Genomic DNA, 23,546 nt, shown 5'->3' on the forward strand with positions numbered 1-23,546 from the left:
ATCATCGCCCTGAATGCTGCTATCCAGGAACTGTTTGTGTGTTCGCTGTGGCTGCTTATCTCCACTCCTTCGTCTCCCACACCCCCCATCGATGGCGAGCTCCGGTAGGACTCGACAGGCGGCCCCCCCTACCAGGAGCTCACCTATAAATAGAAAGCATACAAATGTTAGTCACTGTTACGATCCTGCATTAGGTTTGTCTGGGTATTTCCAATGGAACCGTTGTATCAATCGGGCAGCGTGAACATCGGGTGCTGCCACCCACGAGGCCTGTGTTACAGGGTATCCTTTCCACCGCACAGTGGCTGCTGCGGCCGTCAGTGCCAAGACAACCACAGCCAGCCAGAGAATCCAAGTTCGCTCCTCCCAGTGCTCCTCACTTAACAGAGGGGCCCAGCCCACCATATCGTAGGAGCCCACTTGTCCAACCATGCTAATCCTAAAATCACTGGTTCTAACATTTTCTCCACTATAATAAACAAAATAGTTTCGGTGTGCTCCCCAATATCGAGGTGCACCTTTTCTGTTATATGAGTCACTGGTGCCCCTCCCAGCAATGAACCATCCATTTGTTCAAAGGTAATAGGGGTTCTCAACCACACAACCCGCAGCCCAAGTTCGTCAACTATTGCCCTACGAATTAAACAACGAGTACACCCTGAATCAATCAATGCCTCATATCGGCGTCCAGTGGTTGCCCGTGGGTTTCGGAGTACGACTGGTACCACAAAAGGTTGGATGGGGTCGCTCACCATCGGGTCGTGTGGGTCCTCATCGTCGTCATCACTATCCCCAGCCACAATCGGGAATTTTTCCGCCACCACTTTCTTAGTATCTGTAGCCAGGGGATCCCTCTCCGCACAGGATGTTCGAGTCATTTGGGACCGTTCGGATGTTGGTCGGCCTCTGCCTCTCAACACAGCTCTAGGAGGGGGGTTTTGGTCCGAGTTGCGGGGCATGGGATGAGGACAGTCGGCTGCTCGATGACCAAGGCGATTACATCTGAAGCAACGAAACGCAGGCCGCTGGATCCTCTCCCCCAAGCCGGAGCCAGCATTCGGTTTAGTCTCCTTGGGTGTTTGTGTGCGTTCTGCTGGTCGTTTTCCTTGACTTGCAACCCCTTCACCCCGTATACAGAATTCTCGGAGACCGACGTCCAATTCGATGGCTGCCTTGTACCACACACTCAACTTGGGGGGCAAGCCCAGGTACACGCAGGCTTGCCGTAAATCACGGTCTAGTCCTTTATGGAATTGGTGCACCAGAAGACGTTCTGGCCACCCCACCAACCGAGCCGCAATCTTTCGGAACTCCTGTACATATTCCTTTGCTGGTACGCCCCGTTGCTTAAGCGCAAACAAATCCCCCTCTGCAACCTGGGCGCTTGTTTCGTCTTCAAATCAGGCACGAAAAGCCTCCAGAAATCGTCCCATGTCCACAAGTTCCCTTGCATGTTTAGCATGGAGGCCTGCCACCCACTCAGCCGCTTCTCCCGTCAGGACCCCCGTAACAGCAACCACCATAGCCCACTGGGAGGGATACCACTGTCCATATTGGTCCATATGGCTTATCTCCTGGCTTAAGAAAAGAGCCACTCGTTCAGGGCTTCCGTCAAAGGAAGTCTGCAGGGCAGGCGGTCCCCAAACAACCTGCGGGACCCACAGCCCCGGCGGGGCCCCCGGAGGCCATGGGGCCTGGGGTCCTCGCCGTCTCCCACACACCCCTCATTGACACAGTGAATATAAGTTTGGGCAAACTCGGGGAGACAGTGGAGGATGGGGGGGGGAGGGTGGCTGGTGTGCTGTGGTCCATGAGGTTGTGAAAAGTTGGACATGACTTAGCAAGTGAACAGCAACCCACCAAGAGAGGGAAAATGGATCCCCTCTTTCTTTCAATGGAGGGGGGGATCTTTGCTGTGATCAGTGACTGCACTGATTTTGGGCTGGGGCCAGATCACAAAGACCATGAGAGAGACCTTGGAGGGGGGGAAAGGTGCTTTCTTTCCTTTACAGGAAAGGATCTCTCACCGTTAAGCCCTTTGCAGCCCTTGGTGGTCAAACGAGATTTTCCTTTCCAAATCACGTCACCCATCCAAGGCTCCAGGCACCCACTTTCTATTCTTTGCCTGCTTTGGAGGTTCTCAAGTCATCCAAGTCAGGGTTGCCCCAAAGCTGCTTTTTCTGAAACTTTGGGACCTTTGGAAAAAGCACCTTTGGGATTTTGCCTGCTTCCCTCTTCTGATGATTACGGTGTCAAGAGGCACAAAGGGAGATTAGAGGGAGAATTTGGGGCTTGAAGGCAAATCTGCCTCTGCTTACCTTCAGTCTGGTGGCCGAGATTTGATAGCCACTCCAGGTCAGCCCTGAACACCCTTTCAAGGACCACCAGGTTCTTCGTCTCCTCTGCTCCCATCCAGGGCACCAGAAGCTCCATTGTGTTGGTGTGGTTGTCATATCGAGTGATCGGTTGATCGTCCAGGTGGATCACAGAGAGGAACTGGGGCAGCCCCCGGCTGGATTCTGACACCTTCAGGTAGGAATAGCACAGGGAGTGCCTGGGGGAGCCTGGAAGAGGAAGAGAGTGAAGGACAGGATTGAGGGGGGGTGTCTGTAGCTCCAGCTCCTCCCTGGTGAGGGGGACCTCTGGGTTCACACAGCTGCTTGTGGAGCTGACCCCCACCTGACCCTACACACTGAAAGCCAAATCTGGCTCTAGGTTCTGCCTCAGTTTACCTTCCCAATAAGCAACTGAGTCGGAAGATCTGTCAGGTTTGCCTCCTTTCAGTACTCAAAACCCCCGACTCCATTTTCATAGAGAGAGGTACTTTTGCTGAGGATGAACTGAGTATGAACTGAGTATGAACCAAAGAAAAACACGGTCTGAGGCAACAGGGGCGAAAATCCCATATAGAAAGCATCCTTAAGACCCTCCCCCCCAATGGCCCAGTCGGGATTATCCAATCCACATCCGCCCAAGGGATCTTGTGGGGTGCAGCTTCCGATGGCTCCATCCTTCTGGTATGCCAGGACGGTTGACCTTGACGGTTATCAGCTGCAGAGAAACGCTGAGGAAAACTTTCTCCCATTTACTCCACCAGCTCACTTCCCCCCTCCCAACTATCCCCACAGCTCCCCCTCCCTCCCTCCTTTTCAATGGCAGCTGTAGCAAGCAAGTACTATAAAAGCGGAGGCTGACAAGATCCCTTAAAGGAAGCTTATTAAGGGACCCTGATAAAGTGAGGTCTCTCTATGCAAAAGGGAGAGAGGACCTGAGCCCCTCCGTTGCCCCCCCTTTTTTTTATAGTGGACACAACAAAGAGGAAAGCTGATTGGACAGAATATAAGCAACCTCCCCTTTGCATAGGAAATCAATTACACGTAGCCAAACATGTTACATATTTGCGCTGTTAGATCAGGTGCAGGAAAAGAAGACGCGACCAGCTCAGCTCCATTCAGTACCTTTTATCGAGTAGGAATAGACTGGCGCTGCGCTGCCGGAGCTCTCCTTATATTCGCTCCGGCAGTCGCACCGCCCCCTGACAGCTATTTGAATTTCCCGCTGGTGGATTTGGCCAATCCCCGGCGGATGTGCTTAAAAGGACATAACATGCGCATCCCACAATATCACACATGTTCCATGTTCCTTAAAATGAGGTCTGAGGTCAGAAGGGGCGTCATTGTAAGGGAAAAGGTGGTTTAGAGTTCAGGAAAGAGATAAGCCAGATCCCAAGTTGTACTAACAAACTTTTCTTCTCTGGAGTTAGTCTCCAGCTTGTTTACCAGTTTAGGAATGGTGAAAGCTCATAAACGGGACCATCATTTTAAAAGAGAGGAAATAAAGCAAATGAAGATACAAGGTAACCATGTTAGTTAACCAATAACAAAACCCACGTCCTTTGCCCCTCAGTGCCCACTGCCGGGAGGACCAGCAGGGCAGAAGCTGCCTGTAGCTTCACAGCAGAGTACGGAGTATGGAGACTTCCAGGGCTGGGAAGCTCCACCACACACAGAAAGACAAACTCATCCCGAGTTAGATACAGATACGGATTAACAGCGGAAGGGAGGAGACTCCTCCATGCCCAGGTTTTCACGTGTCGTGTGGATGCGACCTGAGGGTTTTGGCCAAGTGGGGCCCGCGGGCAGAGCCGCCACCTCCTCAGCCCTTCAAGACTGAGCCTTGGTAGTACAGTGGTCTAAAGCACCCTGTTATTAAGAACAGCTGCCTGCAATTACTGCAAGTTCGAATCTCGCCAAGGCTCAAGGTTGACTCAGCCTTCCATCCTTTCGAGGTAGGAAAAATGAGGACCCGGATTGTGGGGAGCAATAAGCTGACTTTGTATAAATATACAAAAGTATGAAGGCTATTGCTTAACGTATTGTAAGCCGCCCTGAGTCTCCGGAGAAGGGCGGCATATAAATCAAATTTAAAAAAAAAAGGCGGCGTCCACATGTTCCCCATCTCATCCGGTAGAGGCGTCGGGGTTCGGGCTCTACGGGTTGCTAGTCTCAAGGCTGGGGATGTTGGGATTTGGAGTCCCTCCCCACAGCGGGCCGGCCCAGAGACTCCAAAGGAGGAGGAGGGGAGGGGGATCCATCCCTACGGCCGCCTCTCCACCTGTGTCAGCTGGAAGACGATGGCTAGGAGAGGGACGTGCCGAGGCTGCCTCGCTGCTGCCCAGCCTCCCCTTCCTTCCTCCGCGCTCAGGAAGGCCGGAGGGGGAGAGGCGGAGAGGGGCAGCGCTGCTTCCCAATGCGGAGGGGAAGGGAAAGTGAAGTGAAAGTGAAGCCTCACAGGGGCTGAAGGGGGAGAGACCCCCCCACCCCCGCCTGCCTTTCCGCCCCCTCGCCCGTCCTTCCAAAAACTCACCGCAGCGGCCCCCCGGCACCCAGGAGCCCAGCAGTCCCCAGAGGAGCAAGAGGGGCGCCCGTCGCAGCAGCATCGCCCCCTGGCCAGGCGCCCCTTCGCCCCCACGACCCAAGAGACCAGCATCCCCGACAGGGACAGCGACCGCCGGCTTCCTCCCCCCCCCACCCAAACTCCGCTCAAGTTCTCTGCCTCGCCCGCCCGGGACGACGAGCTCCTGCTCCCTTGGCCCTTCAGGGAGGAGGGGGGGACCCTTTGCCCCCGCCTCCAAGGTCCGCCAATAGCAGCGCCGCTCCCCCTCCCCCCGCCCCATTTCCCCTGAAGTTTCCACCCACACTAAGTCCGCGGATCCGCCACGGAGGAAAGGAAACGGCGCTGCTCTCTGCACATCCTCCGGCACTCTGGAAGGTCTGAGAGGCTGACCTCGCCCTCAACACGCAGAGACCCCCCCCTTAAAGTTTTCACCAGCCAGGTTCAGCATTCAAAGGACCGGATTGTGCCTGGTACGTGAACGCAGAATGACAGAGCTGGAAGGGACCCTGGAGGTCCTCTAGTCTCACCCCCTGCTCAAGCAGGAGATCCTATTCCGTTCCAGACAAGTGTCTGTCCAGCCTCTTCTTAAAAGCCTCCAGTGATGGAGCACCCAAAACGTCTTTTCATACATAGGAAACGTTTTCCTTTTCTATATCCAGTTTAATGGAAAGAAGGACGAGGGGAGACATGATAGCAGAGTTCCGATAGCTCAGGGGTTGCCACAAAGAAGAGGGAGTCAAGCTCTTCTCCAAAGAAGGCAGGACAAGAAGCAATGGAGGGAAACTAAACAAGGAGAGAAGCACCCCAGAACTAAAGAGAAATTGCCTGAGAGTGAGGACAATTAATCAGAGGAACGACTTGCCTCCAGAGGTTGTGAATGCTCCAACAAGTGGCCAGGACAGAAGGTCTCCCACTTGCTTGTTAACCCCTAGGCAAATAGGGTCTCCTTGGCTCTGTGGATGTCAGAGCTTGGATCCTCAGAGGCATTTAAAAGAGAAAAAAACTTTTTTTCTTTTAAATGGCTCTGACGATCCAAGCTGAGTTGCCTGATTGTCAGAAGCTTCTAAGAGAATTTTTTTCTGCAACCTTTTCAAGCTTGGATCGTCAAGAGGAGGAGGGGAAGGGGAGGAAAAGACAGGAGGAGGGGGAGAAGAGAGGAGGAGGGGGAAGAAGAGAAGGAGAGAGGAGGAGGAGGGGAGGAAAAAGGAGGAGGAGGGGAGGAAGAGAGGAGAGGAGAGGAGAGGAAGAGAAGGGGAGGAAGAGAGGAGGGGGGAGAAGAGAGGAGAAGAGAGGAGGAGGAGGGGGGAAGAGAGAGGAGGAGAGGGGGAGGAAAAAGGAGGAGGAGGGGAGGAAGAGAGGAGGGGGGAGAGGAGAAGAGAGGAGGAGGAAGAGGGGGGAAAGAGAGAGGAGAAAGAGAGAGAAGGAGAGGGGGAGGAAAAAGGAGGAGGAGGGGAGGAAGAGAGGAGAGGAAGAGAAGGGGAGGAAGAAAGAGGAGGGGGGAGAAGAGAGGAAGAGGGAGAAAAGACTGAGGCAGGTCATCTGTTTCCCACCCCCAGGGCAAGGAGGCTAATTGGGGAAGGGGCTTAGACTCTTCCCTGCATTGAAATCTGTCCCCACCCAGCCCAGAAGTCCTCCTGGTTGAAATCCTGTGGCCAGGGATCCCTTTGCCCAGATTTGGCTGCTACCCTATGTGCCCTCCCTTTTTTGAGGGAGCGCCCCAGTTCCATGCTCCACACTCTTGTGATTCCCCCAGGTTAGATTACTGCCGTGTGCTCTCCCTTGGGCTTCCCTGTGTAGAAAGTTAGCTCCCACTCCTCTCCTAGAAATATTTTCAAAAATATTAAGAAGGCAGAATATTATATTTCTCCTAAAAGAGAACTGGAAATCTTAAGGGGGACAGAAACTCAGCCCCAGCTCCCTACCCCCAGCAGATATTTGACTATCCTATCTACAAGACAAAAGACCTTCATCTCCAGGGTGATGGGATTAAGACATGACCCTCCAGGACATAATAGGATTATCTATCAGCAGAGCTCACCACATGGCACAACCACCTGGAGACATTGCATCACCCTCCAAGTTTCAACCAAACCTGGGAGCTCAGACAAAGTTAGCTATGACCCCTGCATAACCCCATGGGAGTCTGACAGCAACCAATAGAATACATGCCCTTGCCCCAGGAACAGGAAGCTCAAGGGCAAGACCCAAGAGAGGGTATAAATAACCCTCACTCTTCACTCCATGTGGAGTGAAGAGTGAGGGTTATTTATACCCTCTCTTGGGTCTTGCCCTTGAGCTTCCTGTTCCTGGGGCAAGGGCATGTATTCTATTGGTTGCTGTCAGACTCCCATGGTCAGCCGCCCAGGACCATGTCCTTGATTGTTCTGCTCCATTAAACCATCTCTCCTATCAGCCTCCATGTTTCCAATGTCTTCCTCCCCACTTGGAACTGAACCAGATGGATATTTCTTCCAACACCTGGAAAACTCTGCAGAAACTGCAACCGTACAAAAAAAGCATCCCACATAGAAGCTTGTCAGAGTATATATATTAACTGGGATAGGATATGGTAACAAAGTCAGCCATTGAGGGCTATTTGGGAGCTGAGACAGACTGGAGCCAAGGCGTGTCTTAGTCTGCAGCTTCTGAGTCTGTGCAGAGAAAAATGAGTCTAGTCTCTCTGCTGTAGTCTGTGTGTGTGGGAACATGTCTGCGGATCTGAGCTAAAGAATCAACTGTTGGTATTGTAAATATACTTTATGTGTTATTATGAATATAAAGAAGTTAATGAATCCAGCTGATTCAGTTATCTGTGTGTGCTTCTGGATTTGATTTTTGCAAGAAACTCTGATAAAGCTGGCATGAGACGGTGCAGCAACGTTGCTTCCTGCATTGGGGAGGGGGTTGCATAGCCTCCAATGGGGTCCTGAGTGCAATTCCAGGTGCTGCTTGGAACTTAGAAAAACACCCTGGTCAAGAAGGTCCACAGGGCCCATCCCTCCAATGGACTCCGCCTGGGGTTTTCTGTCCTGCCTGTGAGTACAGGAGAGCAGAGGCCCAGAAATTGTGGTATCCAACAGCCCTCTGGCAAAATTCCCCCAAGATCTTATAAGCCCTTCCAACCATCTTCCCAGAAGCTGTTCAACAATACAGTTGCTATTCTCAGAATAGAAATGAAATGAAATGAAGATAAAATGTGTAAAAATTGTTTTTTTTTTTCCTTAGTGGAAAAGAAACATCTGTCATATATTGATATCTTGAAGAGTTTGTGAGCACGAAAAGATTTTAACCGACCGAAACACTGTCTGTAATTGTTTGAAAGGATGATGCTTTTATGTTGTTTTTTGTTTGAAAAAGTAAAAAAAATAAAATCTTTTTTTTAAAAAAAACAATACAGTTTCTATTCTCAGGACTCGTTCAAATCTACAGTTTCTATTCTCAGAAGCTCCGGAAATGAACATCTGTGGTTTCTCTCCATCTGTTGAGCCTTTCATTGCTGTTCAGAAGCCTCAATTGGTGGTTTCACTATCTGAGGTTACTGAACACTCAAACCCCCCCCCCAACTAGAGCTGCTGGGGAAAAGAAAGAAGGTAGAAGGACACCGAGGGCCTGAAGCGAAGGACGCAAGGACACTTTGCATTCACTCTCCAGCATTGAAAGAATATTTTTCCTCCCATTCCAATTTTGGTATAAGTTGCATTTGCTGACAGTCATCCAGTAGCCCTATCGAGGGAGACCCAATTCCTTCTGGTTATGGAGGAGCCCTCAGAACATCTGTTGGGCCACTATGAGGATTGCTGAGCCTCTCTGGTTATCACTCAGACACACTCTGACCTTGACTGGGACTGAATAGGAGAGGCCGAGGTGCCTGTGGCATTGTCTGTTGGAGTGGTCTCGGTGCATTGGAGCCGGTGACTCTTGAGGAAGTGGACGGGGCCTCCTGTGCTGTCACTTTAATCACCTGCTTATTGGATCCCGACGTCTCCTGGGTTGTAAAAGCAGCCAGGGAGGTGTTGTGGCCCGCCAGCGGCCTGTGCGGATTGTGGCTGATCCCAACGACGACGAGGCTGATGTGGGGTCGCGCCAGCAGCCTGCACAGCCGGCGCTCGCGTCGGACAGCGAGGAGGCTGAAGAGGATGTGGTGCCAGAGGCAGAGACTCAGCCTGGGCCTTCAGAACCTCCAGAGGCTCCTTCAAGTGGAGAGAGCGAAGTGGAGGAGCCTCTCCTCAATGCTCGAGCACGCAGGGCTGCCAAAAGGCAGGAGTGGCTACTCAGGAGGAGGAGGTCTACTCGAGAGTAAGGTTTGAGGATAATTGGCCACTCCCTTAGCCTATTTAAGTCACATGCAGTTAGTAATTTTTTGCTGGAAACAACGTTCCAGTTGTTATTACAGAGCATTTTTGAAGAGTGAGTGTCTTATCGTATCTTGTTTTCTGGGCTGATTGCCAACCTTTGCGAGACTTTGTTTATTCTTGGTACATTATAACTTTGATAAGGACCGTTGGTGTGTGTCACAATCCTTGGGAATCCGGAGCTGGGGCAGAACAGGTGGTGAATCTGTGTATGGGTCCATGTCAAAGTGTTGGCCTCTCTGACAGAGGGGAGGATGCCCCCAATATTGAAAGAGGCAGTGGTACGCCCTCCCCTCTCGGAATAAATAGTTTTCAATAACTATCAACCAGAGGTGGGTTTCAGCAGGTTCTAACCAGTTCTGGAGAACCGGTAGCAGAAATTTTGAGTAGTTCAGAGAACCGGTAGTAAAAATCCTGACTGGCCCCGCCCCCATCTATTCTCTGCCTCCCAAGTCCCAGTTGATTGGGAGGAAATGGGGATTTTGCTGTAACCTTCCCCTGGATTGGGGAGGAAATGGAGATTTTACAGTATCCTTCCCCTGCCATGCCCACCAAGCCATGCCCACCAAGCCATGCCACGCCCACTAAGCCACACCCACAGAACCAGTAGTAAAATATTGTTGAAACCCACCACTGCTATCAACCAATCTCTAACTTTTCCCTTTTGGGGAAGGAGGTTGAGAAGGTGGTTGGTTAGCAATTGATGAGAATCTGAGAGGGTGAGAGAAATAGAATTATTCCTGTAAGCCTTAGTGACTCCATATTTACTGCCCATGACCTCAGCTAACCAGCTGTGTAAGACATTAAGATAGGGAATTATGTATGCCGCCTTTTGTGAGCTGTTGGACAGCATGACTTGGTCTGTTGTGTGGATGTTTGGGTGGTTTAGGGGTGGGGAATTGTGGTGGGTGGGAGTGTGTTTGAGGATTATGTGTGTGGGGCCTGGTCTTCGGGTGTCAAGTAAATTTCGTTGTATGTGTATAGTGTGTATACACATACAATGACAATAAAGTTTATTTATTTATTTATTTATTTATTTATTTATTTATTTATTTATTTATTTATTTATTTTCTGGGAAAAATAAAGCCATAAACTTGATTAGTACGTTACAAGTCAGGTCAGGCTGACCGAAGCTACTTCAATAGTAGAAGGAAGGAAGCGGTCATGTTCTGATTAATTGTATTGTTAAGAAGACATGTGGTAAAGGTATTTCCATAGGGGATTTCTGATTCGGGAATGCATTGCGGAATAGCCAAAAACTTATGTAACATCCGATAAACCAATGGTAAGTGGGGGCGTTTTAATTGTTTTGCTGATTGTTTGAAAATGTATTTAAACCATGTATTCAGACCTATATAACATTCTCTCTCTTTTCTTGGAGAACCCTTTTGCAAAAAGCTTATGATATATCTCTAAAATAAAGCTGCTTTTTAATGTTCGTGGGCTCCTCGTTTTTCTCTGAGAGGTTTATTTTTTTTAAAAAAAAATCTCACAGAGGGACTGAATGATCTACAACTTTTTGTGAAAAATGGACAAATAGCCCATTGGACTACCAGAGTCCACAGAAGGATAGCAGGCCCTAAAAAGCTACATGAACCAAAGTTTTAGATAGAAAGATTTCAACTATTTGTAATCCTGCTGAGCCGTTGCTGTGAAAGGTGGTTTTTGCAAAGTACCCTATTTTTCAGAGTATAAGACACCCCGGACTATAAGACGCAGCTACCTTTTTTGGTGAGGAAAAGAAGAAAAAAAAATCTGCCTCTGCCTCCCAGCAATTTTGCCTCGTTGCAGCAAACAGCAAACTGCCTGCTTTACTTTCATTTTCATTTTCAGCATAGCTTGATTAGCATAAGGAAAAAAAAAATCTGCTCCAGCAATTTACCTCCTTGGAGCAAGCAGCAGAGCCCTGTGCAAAACAGCTGAGAGCAAAACAGCTGAGAGTCGGGAGGCCGATCCAATCAACATGTGCTAAATAGGCTGTGCCGAAGCTGAAAGGAGCTGTTTTTTCTTGCTGTTTGCTGCAAGGAGGTAACTTCTGGGAAGCAGAGGCCAAAGGGTGGGGGCCAGTGGGTGGGTGGGAGCTACATTCGGTGTATAAGATGCACCTAAATTTTCACCCCCTTTTGGGGGGGGGAAAGGTGTGTCTTATACTCTGAAAAATACGGTACGTGGTTTTGAGATATATTTGGACATAGAAGGATGAAACCTTACGCACGGTCACTCACGCCCTTGTCACTTCCTGTCTCGACTACTGTAACGCTCTCTACATGGGGCTCCCCGGAGGCTCCAACTGGTCCAGAACGCAGCCGCGTGAGTGGTTATGGGAGTGACCCGTCGCTCCCATGTAACACCTCTCTTGCGCGAGCTGCACTGGCTCCCAGTGGTCTTCCGGGTGCGTTTCAAGGTGCTAGTCACCATCTTCAAAATGCTCCATGGCTTAGGACTGGGATACTTACCGCCTTCTGACACCACATGCCTCCCACCGCCCGATACGCTCTCACAGAGAGGGCCTCCTCAGGGTGCCGTCGGCCAAACAATGTCGGTTGGCGACCCCCAGGGGGAGAGCCTTCTCTGTGGGGGCTCCTGCCCTATGGAATGAGCTGCCCCCGGACATAAGGAGGATCCCCGACCTCCGCATCTTCCGTTGTGCACTAAAGACTTTATTGTTCCAGCAAGCCGGCCTGACCGAATGAATTAACTTAAGTGGGTTTTAAATGGTTTTAAAGTGGTTTTAGCTAGGGGTTTTAATGACGGCCAATGCTTTAATGATTTTAAATGGTTTTTAATTTTTGTGCTGGTATTATTTTATCATGGCTGTACACCGCTCTGAGTCCCTCAGGAGAAGGGCGGTATAGAAATGTAATAAATAATAATAAATAATAAACCATGAGAAATAAGGAACTGAAAGTAGCCACGTGGTTTTGAGATATATTTGGACATAGAAGGATGAAACCGTGAGAAATAAAGAACTGAAAGTAGCCGATGGATAGCGGTTTGCGATGTACATGGGTATATGTGGAGACTGTTTGTCAACAAGAACAAGCAAGGAAGTAAGTTGTGAAATGCGTGCAGAAAAGTATAAAAGGAATGTGTTGGGATGAGTTCAGGACTATTCCTTGCTGGATTCAGCTGTGTCAATGGACCTCATTGCAATGGGCAATTGATGTAAGTTGTGTTATGATGTCTCTTCATGTTCCAAATTGCTCATGAAATAAACCTCTGAATCTTAAAGTAAGAATTATTGTTTGTGTTGCTGTCTTCTTGTTTCTTTTATTGGAATATTTTTATGACATTTTGAAGTCAAGCTGTTCCATCGGTTAATTGTTCTCACTGTTAGGAAATTCCTCCCTAATTCCAGCTTGCTTTTTTTTTTTTAAAAAAAAAATTTGATTTATATGCCGCCCTTCTCCGGAGACTCAGGGCGGCTTACAATGTGCTCAGCAATAGCCTTCATCCTTTTGTATATTTATACAAAGTCAGCTTATTGCCCCCACAATCTGGGTCCTCAATTTACCTACCTTAGAAAGGATGGAAGGCTGAGTCAACCTTGAGCCTGGGCGAGATTCGAACCCTGCAGTAATTGCAGGCAGCTGGTCTTAATAACCAGCTTAATAACAGGGTGCCTTAAACCCCTGTACTACCAAGGCTCTCTCCTTGATTCATTTCCATCCATTGTTTCTTGTCCTGTCTTCTGATGCTTTGGAAAATAAATTGACCCCCTCATCTTTGTCGTTGCCCCTCAAATATTGGAACGCTGTTATCATGTCATCCCTAATCCTTCTTTTCTCTAGACTGGCCAAATCCATAAATTCTTCATACGTTTTTGTCTCCAGGCTTTTAGTCATCTTAGTTGCTCTTTTTTGCACTTTTCCCAAAGTCTCAACATCGTTTTTGTAATCTGGTGACCAAGACTGGATGCCGTATTCCAAGTGTTGCTTTTTGAAGTGTTTTTTTTTTAATTTTTTATTGAAAATTATTAAAAAATACAGAAAAAATATAATAATATGGATAGAATTGCAGAGAGTAATATAATACATATAGAGTTTTAAAGTATCAATTTTCGCCTGGAGAAAGTACAAACTTCCATTAAGCTAACTCATCAAAAGAAAGAAAGGTTTAACCAGAAAAAAAATTCTCAATCGTCATGCAGTACTCCTGGAAATATTTACCCACGTTCACATTAAGGTTAATATTTTCGTTCTTCTTAAGATTTCTTTTTTTGCAGCCAAGCATACCATCTGTCCCAGCTCCTATATAACCCCGATTCTTGTCTATCTCGCAAAAGTCCAGTAAGCTTGTCTGCTTCTGCACAGTCCATGATCTTTGCAATTAACGTAGCCTCTGATGGGATATTTTTGGATTTCCATTCTTGCGCGAACGAGATCCTGGCTGCAATGATGATGTGGAGAGCGAGATACCAATTAGATTTGTTTAAGTTCTCTGGTTTCATGCCTAGTAAAAACGTTTCCGGGTTCAAATCTATTCTACATCCTATGATTTCTAAAATCCATTTTTGAATTCTAGCCCAATATTCTTTTGCTCGGGGACAGGTCCACCAACTATGAAAGTAAGTTCCCATAGCGGCGTTGCATTTCCAGCAAACCGGAGAGGTCCCCGGGAACATCTTCGATAATCTAGCCGGGGGCAGGTGCCATCTATACAACATTTTGTATATATTTTCCTTATAGGAATACTTCATGTGATTTTGATTCTATGACTCTTTTAATACAACCAAGGATGGGATTCGCTTTTTTAGCTGCTGCCACAAGTTCCTTCCTTTAAACCCAAGGAAAAAGACCCAGCATCCTGAAAGTTTTGAAATAGATATTTTGAAGGATGAATTCAAGAGTTAGAAATAATTTAACTCAATGGATTAATAGTATTTTTAAGGTTATATTTTGAAGAATATTCTATTGAAGTGTGTTTTTTTTTTTTAAAAAAAACTTCCTGAAGTATTAAAATGGTTAATTTAAAATTGAATGGATATAAAATAATATATATTTTCTTCTTCTTAAAAGATACGCTTTAAAGAAAGTTTTATAATGTTTAGATTAGAATTCTAAAAGGGGAGGCTGATGAACAATTTTTAAAAGAGGAGTTAAAGAGTGTGAGGGGGTTTTGAATCTGGTAGTAAGTTAGTATATTTTAGCTTATGTTTGTTTAATGCTATACCCTGTTTTTGCTCTGGGAAGTCGGGGGTGGGGGTGGGGAAGGGGGGGTTGAAGGTTGTGTGGGGATAAAATGGTTGTCTAATTTTTAATAAAATTAAAAGATAGTTTAATAAATAAATGTATTATTAATAAATGTATTAATAGAGAAGTAAGAAAAGTGGGGGAAATGTGATAATAAAGGAAATGATCACTTCCCACCTGGACTACTGCAATGCTCTCTACATGGGGCTCCCCTTGGGGTGCACCCGGAGGCTGCAGTTAGTCCAGAATGTGGCCATGCGGGGGATTATGGGAGCGACAGGGCGCTCACATATGACACCTCTCCTGCGCCGAGCTGCACTGGCTTCCTGTGGTTTTCCGGGTGCGCTTCAAGGTGTTGGTGACCACCTTTAAAGCGCTCCATGGCTTAGGGCCAGGGTATCTGCGAGACCGCCTTCTGCCGCCAATAGCCTCCCACTGACCGGTTCGCTCGCACAGAGAGGGCCTCCTCAGGGTGCCGTCGGCCAGACAGTGCCGGCTGGCGACCCCCAGGGGGAGGGCCTTCTCTGTGGCAGCACCTACCCTCTGGAATAACCTTCCCCCTGAGATACGCACGATATCAGACCTCCGGACTTTTTGTCAGGCCCTGAAAACACACCTATTCCATCTAGCCGGGCTGGCTTGATCCCATCCTCTCAGTTTTTAATTTGAATTCGGTTTTAATTGGGTTGTCTTAAATCTTGGGCCGAAATTATTTAATCGTTTTTTACACTGTTTTTAAATTTTATATGCAATGTTTTATCTCGGCTGTACACCACCTTAAGTCCCGCAGGAGAAGGGCGGTATAGAAATAAAATTAAATAAATAAATAAATAAATAAATAAATAAATAAATAAATAAATAAATAAATGATATTAGGATATGATAAATATTGGAAGAGCAAAAAGAAGACACAAGAGATGTATTTAGAAGATATATTGACTGATTGATTATGTATTGTTTGTTTGTTTATAAAATAAAAAAAACTTTTTGAAAAAAATTTTAGAAAAAATAACCCTAAAATTGACTAAAGGATTGGAAAGAGATAAATAGATCCTTTTTTTTCAATGCTAAAGAAAAACAAAAGAGAAATTGGAATTTAAGCTCTGCAATGGAAGTGTTATACTAAAAGTGGGGGGGGGGGGGAGAACGTATTGTATAATTTGGACCGGACTTTAAGACTGATTTGGCATTTTTAAAGTAACAAAGAAAAGAGAAACTAATAAAGACTGTTGATGTGGATTGAAACAAAATGGATACTTTGTTAGACTGCTGATTGGAACTGTGGATTGAAGAGAGACATCTTCAGGAGAAACAAGAATATTGCAATTTGGAACTTTTATTTTGGAAAATTGAACTTTAACAGTGATAACCGCCATGAGAACTTTTGGGGAGGATTTCTTTGTATGCAAGCAGTTTGACTTTGAAAAAAAAAAGAGGATATAACAAAACTTTAAATTGGAATAAATATCAACCTGGAAAGAACAAAATGGTGCAGGAAATTAGAGAAATGATGAAAATGATGTACTCACCATGGAAAACAGAAATAAGGGAAATAATTACAATGTTACATGGGGAACTGAAACCTGAGGATTCAAAAACTGTGATAGAGCATACTGACAAGGAAATAACGACGGAGAAGTAAGATATAGAGACTGAGAATAAAGAAGAAGATAAAGACAATGAGATTGATTATGGAAAATTAAATGATTATGTGGATAGTAACAATAAAAAGGAGGCTGTTAGAGATTACATTGGGATTAACAATGAAAAAAACCCAGAAAGGATGGAAAGAGACAAAGGAGGAAAGAAGGGTGGAATAGAAAGAATATAAAAAAATTAAATGATTACACTGGGATTAAAAGTGGAAAGACAAGAGAGAGAGAAAAAGGGGGGAAACAACAGGGAATATAGGGCAAAATAGGAGAGTTCAAGATTTTAAAGCACAAAAGAAAAAAGAGGAAAGAAAAATGCAAAAATAAAAATAGAAAAGGAGAAAGAAATGAAAGAGGAATATGTTATATATACTTAGAATTGAAATATGAATTGAAAGAAATAATGGTAAATCAAATGAATGCATAAATGAATTGAATAATAATTGGAAGAGTTCTAGTTGCATTTTTGGAATCTAGATAAATATATGTAATTGTGTATGGTGATGAAAGCAGAAATGACTAAATTGTGGTTTAGAGGAATTTATGGGGAAAATTATTTGCCTTATGTAAAGAGAAAAGATGGCTATATAATTAATTGATTTGTTAAGAAATTGGATTGTATGGAACTTGTAATAATTGAAATATTCATGTTCATAATAATTGGAATATTTTGAAAGTAAATGAGGGAAGTTGTAATAATTGGAATATTTTTATGCTTGACAAAATAATTGAGAACTAGAGAACTTTGCAGAGGGTCTATCCCTCTCTAACGGAGAGAAAGACAAAAAGAAGTCAACTCACTCGGGTTATATACAGTCTTCAAAATACATCAGAATACATCAGAATACACGTAAGTAATGTCCCTTGGGTATCAGTTTCAGATCTTATATAACACATGTAGTACATGTTTTCACCCTGGAAATCCCCCAATTTCCCAACAGAAATACCCCTTAAAAACATCAAGTGCGCACTTTCCTTTTCCTAGAACAGACAAACCCCAAAACAATCTCATTTCAGTACTTTTCCAGAGCATCAGTTTCCGCAAAAACAGCTTCATGATACATATTTCCAGCAAGGCAAGCATTTCAGAAAATCCTTATTATGTTCTTTTTGTCCAGCTATCTAATCAGGTTATACAAGATAAAATAAGGCACTTAAAATGGCGTAACTCAGGTTATACTTTTACAGGAATAATTCTTATATTTCTCACAATCCCCACTTCTCCTCTTTACCAGTTTATTCCTGTAAATTATGAATGTCCTGCAGGCTGCAGCATTATAGAAACTTCTCTTCTGCCCAAACCACCCCTTGTTTCACCAGATAGATTCTTCTGTTTCTTCTTACTGCAGCAGCATTTCCACCAAAGCTTCCAACAACTACAACATACAGGTACACATTTAATACAAAGACATGAAATAAGGCCTATAACTATAATGAGTATGATTCCCATAAACAATTCCTTTAACCATCCAAAACTGGGTAACCCTGAGGTTAATGAGTCCCAGACTCCCCTAAAAGCTGTATTTTCAGATTCATGAGTTAAATGGGTAGTAATATTATGTAATGATCTTAGCTTAGACTCAATAAATTGGGAATTATCGGATATATTGGAACAACAAAGGCCCTGGAATTCCTCACATCCATGACCCATCCTCAATAACATATACTCTATAGCTACTCTATTTTGTAACAAAGATTTCCTTCTTTTTTTTTTTTAAAAAAAAATTGATTTATATGCCGCCCTTCTCCGGAGACTCAGGGCGGCTTACAATGCGCTAAGCAATAGCCTTCATCCTTTTGTATATTTATACAAAGTCAGCTTATTGCCCCCACAACTGGGTCCTCAATTTACCTACCTTAGAAAGGATGGAAGGCTGAGTCAACCTTGAGCCTGGCGAGATTCGAACCTGCAGTAATTGCAGGCAGCTGGTCTTAATAACACGGTGCTTTAGACCACTGTACTACCAAGGCTCCTATCTCATCAGCTAAAGCAGCAATAGCAGACGAAGTCTCATTTATACTTTTAGCTAAAGCACAAGCTAAATGTCCAAGTTGCAATTGGTTATACTGTGTAGATATCCATGGAAACATTCCCAAAAGTCCAGCTTGAACTTTATTCAATACTACTACGTTGTCATTACAAGTAGTATCAAACTCCCACTGGGTAACATCCCTTTTGCCCCTATAGATCCCTCTATATGCTCCATCCCCAATATGATCATAAGATTCTATCGGTGTTATATGCCATTTAATAGGTTCCACAGGATATGGTTCCCTTCCAGGCTTATGGATTTCTTTATGTCCATGTTCATCTACAGATTTCCAATTCATTTTTTTTTTTACAAAATCAAACCCTTTATTTATTATTTATTTATTTATTTATTTATTTATTTATTTATTTATTTATTTATTTATTTATTTATTAAATTTCTATACCACCTTACTCCCGAAGGACTCAGGGCGGTGAACAGCCACGAAATAAAACACATACATACAAAAAATTTAAAATCGAATAAAATGAATTAAATAAATTTGGCTGAATTTAAAATACCCATATTTTAAAACACACTAAAAATTTAAAATTTGCACTTAAAAGGGAGAAGATTTAGGCAAGGCCAGCTTGATGAAATAAAAGAGTCTTCAGCTCGCGGCGGAAGGTGCGCAGATCCGGAATCCTCTGTATCTCTGGGGGGAGCTCGTTCCAGATCATAGGTGCCCCCACAGAGAAGGCTCTCCCCCTAGGGGCTGCCAGTCGACATTGTTTGGCTGACGGCACCTGGAGGAGCCCCTCTCTGTGGGAGCGTACTGGTCGGTGGGAGGCTATTGGTGGTAGCAGGCGGTCCCGTAAATAACCAGGTCCTAAGCCATGGAGCGCTTTAAAGGTGGTGACCAGAACCTTGAACCTTATTTGTATTGGACATCTACTGCTGTCCATTAATGCTCTAATGCTGGACATTAATGCTTTTTATCCAATTTAAATCTTCCTTTTAGTTGTTGATATGTAAACCAATGGCAAACATAACCTTCTGATCCAAGGTCTTCCCTTGACTTTAGCACTGGGTCAGCAGAGTTGAAAGAGAGAATTTTGCCATTCGTCCACCAGTCTGGCTTCACCATCATTTCTTTTCTTTAAAAAAGCTTCCTGGGGTGACACCCAAAGAGGCAATTTCATAGAGAGCCTAAGTTTATATTTATTCCAAACTCTTAGTATGGTACATCTAACAAAGTGATTATCTTTTTTTTTTTATTGAAAAGTTTTATAAGAAATACAAACATTTTCTTCCCCCCACCCTTTCCCCCTCCCCTCCTTCCCCCCCACCCCCCTCCCTAGACTTCCCAGAACAGGCACAGGGTATAGCATTCACAAACATAAAGCTAAAATATGCTAACAAATTATTGCATTCATATTCTCCCTAAATCTTTAACTCCTTATAACTCAAAAACTATAAACATAAACTACTTAAAAATATTTCATTCATAAGCTATATGAATCTTCTTGTTCGGATACTTTTTTTTGCATATAATCAATCCATCTTCTCCATTCTGATAAATATCTCTCATTTGAATGATCTTTAAGATATGATGAAATTTTTGCCATCTCTGCCAGATGCACAACTTTTAATGTCCATTCCTCAATGGTAGGTGGATCTTCCTTCTTCCAGTACTGTGCCACCAGTAATCTGGCAGCTGTTATTAAGTTCAAAACCAACTTAGTCTCCATTACAGTACAATCAGTGACTATTCCCAACAAAAAAAAACTGTGGCGTAAATTTAATTTTTTTCCTTAAAATATTTTGAATAATCCACCATATTTTTATGCAAAAAGCCTTAATTTTTTTACATGTCCACCCTATATGAAAATATGTAGCATCTTCACACTCACATCGCCAACACTTGGTGAGTGTCAAAATCAACATTAACCTTAGTTTTATCATACCATAGATAGCCCTGCCATCCAAACCATAATTCATGGCCCTCTAATTCAAGTAACCTCTTATAGGAGGGTCGAGGGAAGGCAGACTTTTCCTTCTCGGAAAGGAGCTTACAGGGGGAGAGACCCAGCCCAGGACTACAGCTCCCCCTCTCCTTTCTGCTTCCTCCCCTCCAGGTCACAAGCCCCTCCAGGCACTCACCACAGCAGCTCCCGGAGACGAAGGCCCCCAGCACGGCTCCCAGGAGCAGGAGGGGCCCACGTGGTGGTACCATTGCCCTCCAGCACGTGCACCTGCCAAGCATGCTAGACAAAGGATCAGCCAAGTTAAGCCGCACCCCTTCTGCCTCTGTCCTGCCCCTCGTGCTCTAAGCTAGGGGGTCACCAACCTTTCGGACCTCAGGGACCACTCAATTCATAATTTTAAATCCCGCGGACCACTAATATGATTAAAAAAAAAAAAAGTATTTAGCGCAATATAAAAATGCAAAGAATGTTTCTGTGCATCAGCAAAATTTTCACCACAACTGCCTCTCCCCGGAACTGTCATCTGCACCTCCATAACTGTCTGGTTTGGCTCTGCAACCCAACAAGGCAGACACAGACTTCAGAGGATAATTAGAACTGCAGAAAAAACAATGGCTACCAACCTGCCTTCCATTGAGGACCTGTGTACTGCACGAGTCAAAAAGAGGGCTGTGAAAATATTTACAGACCCCTCGCATCCTGGACCTAAATTGTTTCAACTCCTACCCTCAAAACGACGCTATAGAGCACTGCACCCCAGAACAACTAGACACAAGGACAGTTTTTTCCCGAACGCCATCACTCTGCTAAACAAATAATCCCCTCAACACTGTCAAACTATTTACTAAGTCTGCACTACTATTAATCATCTCATCGTTCCCACCACCCATCTCCTTCCATTTGTGATTGTATGACTGTAACCTTGTTGCTGGTAGCCTTACGATTTATATCGATATTGTTTCCTGATTGCTAATTTGTTCCCTATGACTATCATTAAGTGTTGTACCTTATGATTCTTGATGAACGTTTCTTTTCTTTTATGTACACTGAGAGTGTATGCTCCAAGACAAATTCCTTGTGTGTCCAATCACACTTGGCCAATACAAAAATTCTATTATTCTATTCTATTCTATTCTATTCTATTCTATTCTATTCTATTCTATTCTATTCTAGTCTAGTCTAGTCTAGTCTAGTCTAGTCTAGTCTAGTCTACTCTACTCTACTCTACTCTAGTCTAGTCTAGTCTATTCTACTCTACTCTACTCTACTCTACTCTACTCTACTCTACTCTACTCATTCTATTCTATTCTATTCTATTCTATTCTACTCTACTCTACTCTACTCTACTCTACTCTACTCTACTCTACTCATTCTATTCTATTCTATTCTATTCTATTCTACTCTACTCTACTCTACTCTACTCTACTCTACTCTACTCTACTCTACTCTACTCTACTCTACTCTACTCTACTCTACTCTACTCTATTCTATTCTATTCTATTCTATTCTATTCTATTCTTCCCCCATTCTCCTCAGGCGTTTGTCCAATCCTGTCTACTCACCGGCGATGCCCCACAATACACACTTCCATGGCCGATTCCCCAGCGGGACGGTTAGCTCCTCTTTTGGCAGGCGGGAGATGCAGGAGTCGCCCCTGGCAGGCGTGCTAGGCAGCTTGGAGAGGGTGGGAGCGGCAGGCGGGTCGGGGCTGTTCCTTTGCTACAGCAAAAAAAAAAAATATTGAGCCCCTTTGATGCTAATGAAAGACTTATTGATGCATTCGGGTTTTTTTTTTTTATCCTAATGATATTTCTGTTTTCTTTAGAAAGTTAAAATCCAAAAAGCGAACAATTTTTTTTTTAAAAAATGCGCCTTAAAAGAAAAGAACAGACATCGCGTCGATTGCCTCCCCCCCACCACTTTAATACTGATAAATATATTTTAACACGAATAGTTTCCCCTCCCTCTCTTCTCCCCCCCGCAAAATCGCTCCGCAGTGTATGAACTTGCAGTTCTATTCACCCAACCAATCTGACCTGCCAATTCCCTGCTGTAAAAAATATTATCGATCTATTTATTGAGACGCGTCTCTTTTCAAAGGGGGGTGGGGGGGTGGGGGGGGGTAGAAGAGATTCCAGTCCCCCTTTTCTCCGGCCAGGCACGTTCAAAGCCTGAAAGTCTAAGAGAGACCCGGACTCCCCGCAGGTTCTCTGGCCGCCCTCGCTCGCTGCCTCCGGGCTCCCCCGTCTCTTCTTGGAGCCTCCCCGAAACTCCCACGCCCAGCCCGGCGCTGCTTCCCCCCCACCCCCACGCCCACTTGCCCGGCGCTGCGCTTTCTCGTTTCTCGTTCTTCGTCAACCTCCGTCTTTGCGCAGATGTTTCCTCCGCAGGGAAAGTCCCGAGCGCCTCGTTTTGAGCCCCCGGAGTTTTTCTTTCTTTCTTTCTTTCTTTCTTTCTTTCTTTCTTTCTTTCTTTCTTTCTTTCTTTCTTTCTTTCTTTCTTTCTTTCTTTCCTTCCTTCCTTCCTTCCTTCCTTCCTTCCTTCCTTCCTTCCTTCCTTCCTTCCTTCCTTCTTTCTTTCTTTCTTTCTTCCTTCCTTCCTTCCTTCCTTCCTTCCTTTCTTTCTTTTTTTGAAAAAGTTTTAAAACAAACACAATTTCCCCACAACCCTCCCAGCCAACCCTCCCTCCCCCTCCCCGACTTCCCAGAGCGGAACACAAGGTATTTCTATTGACTTTTAACAATAAACTAAATTGCTTAACCAATCATTAAACTAACACCCCCTAAAAAAAAAATTCTTAACCCCCCCATATATAAAATCCTGCTTCTTAGACATAAAACTTCTAATATCACTTAAAGAGCCTTGGTAGTACAGGGGTTTAAGGCACCCTGTTATTAAGCTGGTTATTAAGACCAGCTGCCTGCAATTACTGCAGGGTTCGAATCTCGCCAAGGCTCAAGGTTGACTCAGCCTTCCATCCTTTCTAAGGTAGGTAAATTGAGGACCCAGTTGTGGGGGCAATAAGCTGACTTTGTATAAATATACAAAAGGATGAAGGCTATTGCTGAGCACATTGTAAGCCGCCCTGAGTCTTCGGAGAAGGGCGGCATATATATATATATTTTAATTTGATTTATATGCCGCCCTTCTCCGAAGACTCAGGGCGGCTTACAATGTGCTCAGCAATAGCCTTCATCCTTTTGTATATTTATACAAAGTCAGCTTATTGCCCCCACAAACTGGATCCTCAATTTACCTACCTTAGAAAGGATGGAAGGCTGAGTCAACCTTGAGCCTTGGAGAGATTCGAACCTGCAGTAATTGCAGGCAGCTGGTCTTAATAACCAGCTTAATAACAGGGTGCCTTAAACCACTGTACTACCAAGGCATATAAATCAAATTTTATATATATATATATATATATATATATATATATATATATATATATAAAACGCTTATACAGATAAAAGAAATCATTCATAAGCTATTTGATAT

At 44.7% G+C, this 23,546-nt stretch overlaps 1 protein-coding gene across 2 annotated transcripts in view; it reads right to left on the reverse strand.

The window, feature by feature from the left end:
* Window positions 1-21,764, reverse strand: part of LOC117668130 (major histocompatibility complex class I-related protein 1-like) — a 36,661-nt gene extending 14,897 nt beyond the window's left edge. The window contains exons 1-2 of one of the 2 annotated variants that reach the window (XM_087884605.1): window positions 21,614-21,764; window positions 2,319-2,564 (exon numbers count right to left, since the gene is read on the reverse strand). In XM_087884605.1, the coding sequence (XP_087740731.1) occupies window positions 2,319-2,433 (115 nt within the window). In that variant the 5' untranslated portion in view covers window positions 2,434-2,564; window positions 21,614-21,764. Of the gene's footprint in view, window positions 1-2,318; window positions 2,565-4,866; window positions 5,139-21,613 lie in introns of those variants that run through there. The other variant, XM_060693425.2, reaches the window with a different exon arrangement.
* Window positions 21,765-23,546: the final 1,782 nt, after the last annotated feature.

The sequence above is a fragment of the Pantherophis guttatus genome, chromosome 2 (genome assembly GCF_059756535.1).
Source record: "Pantherophis guttatus breed Tessera chromosome 2, ASM5975653v1, whole genome shotgun sequence".
In the NCBI taxonomy this organism is placed as follows: domain Eukaryota; kingdom Metazoa; phylum Chordata; class Lepidosauria; order Squamata; family Colubridae; genus Pantherophis; species Pantherophis guttatus.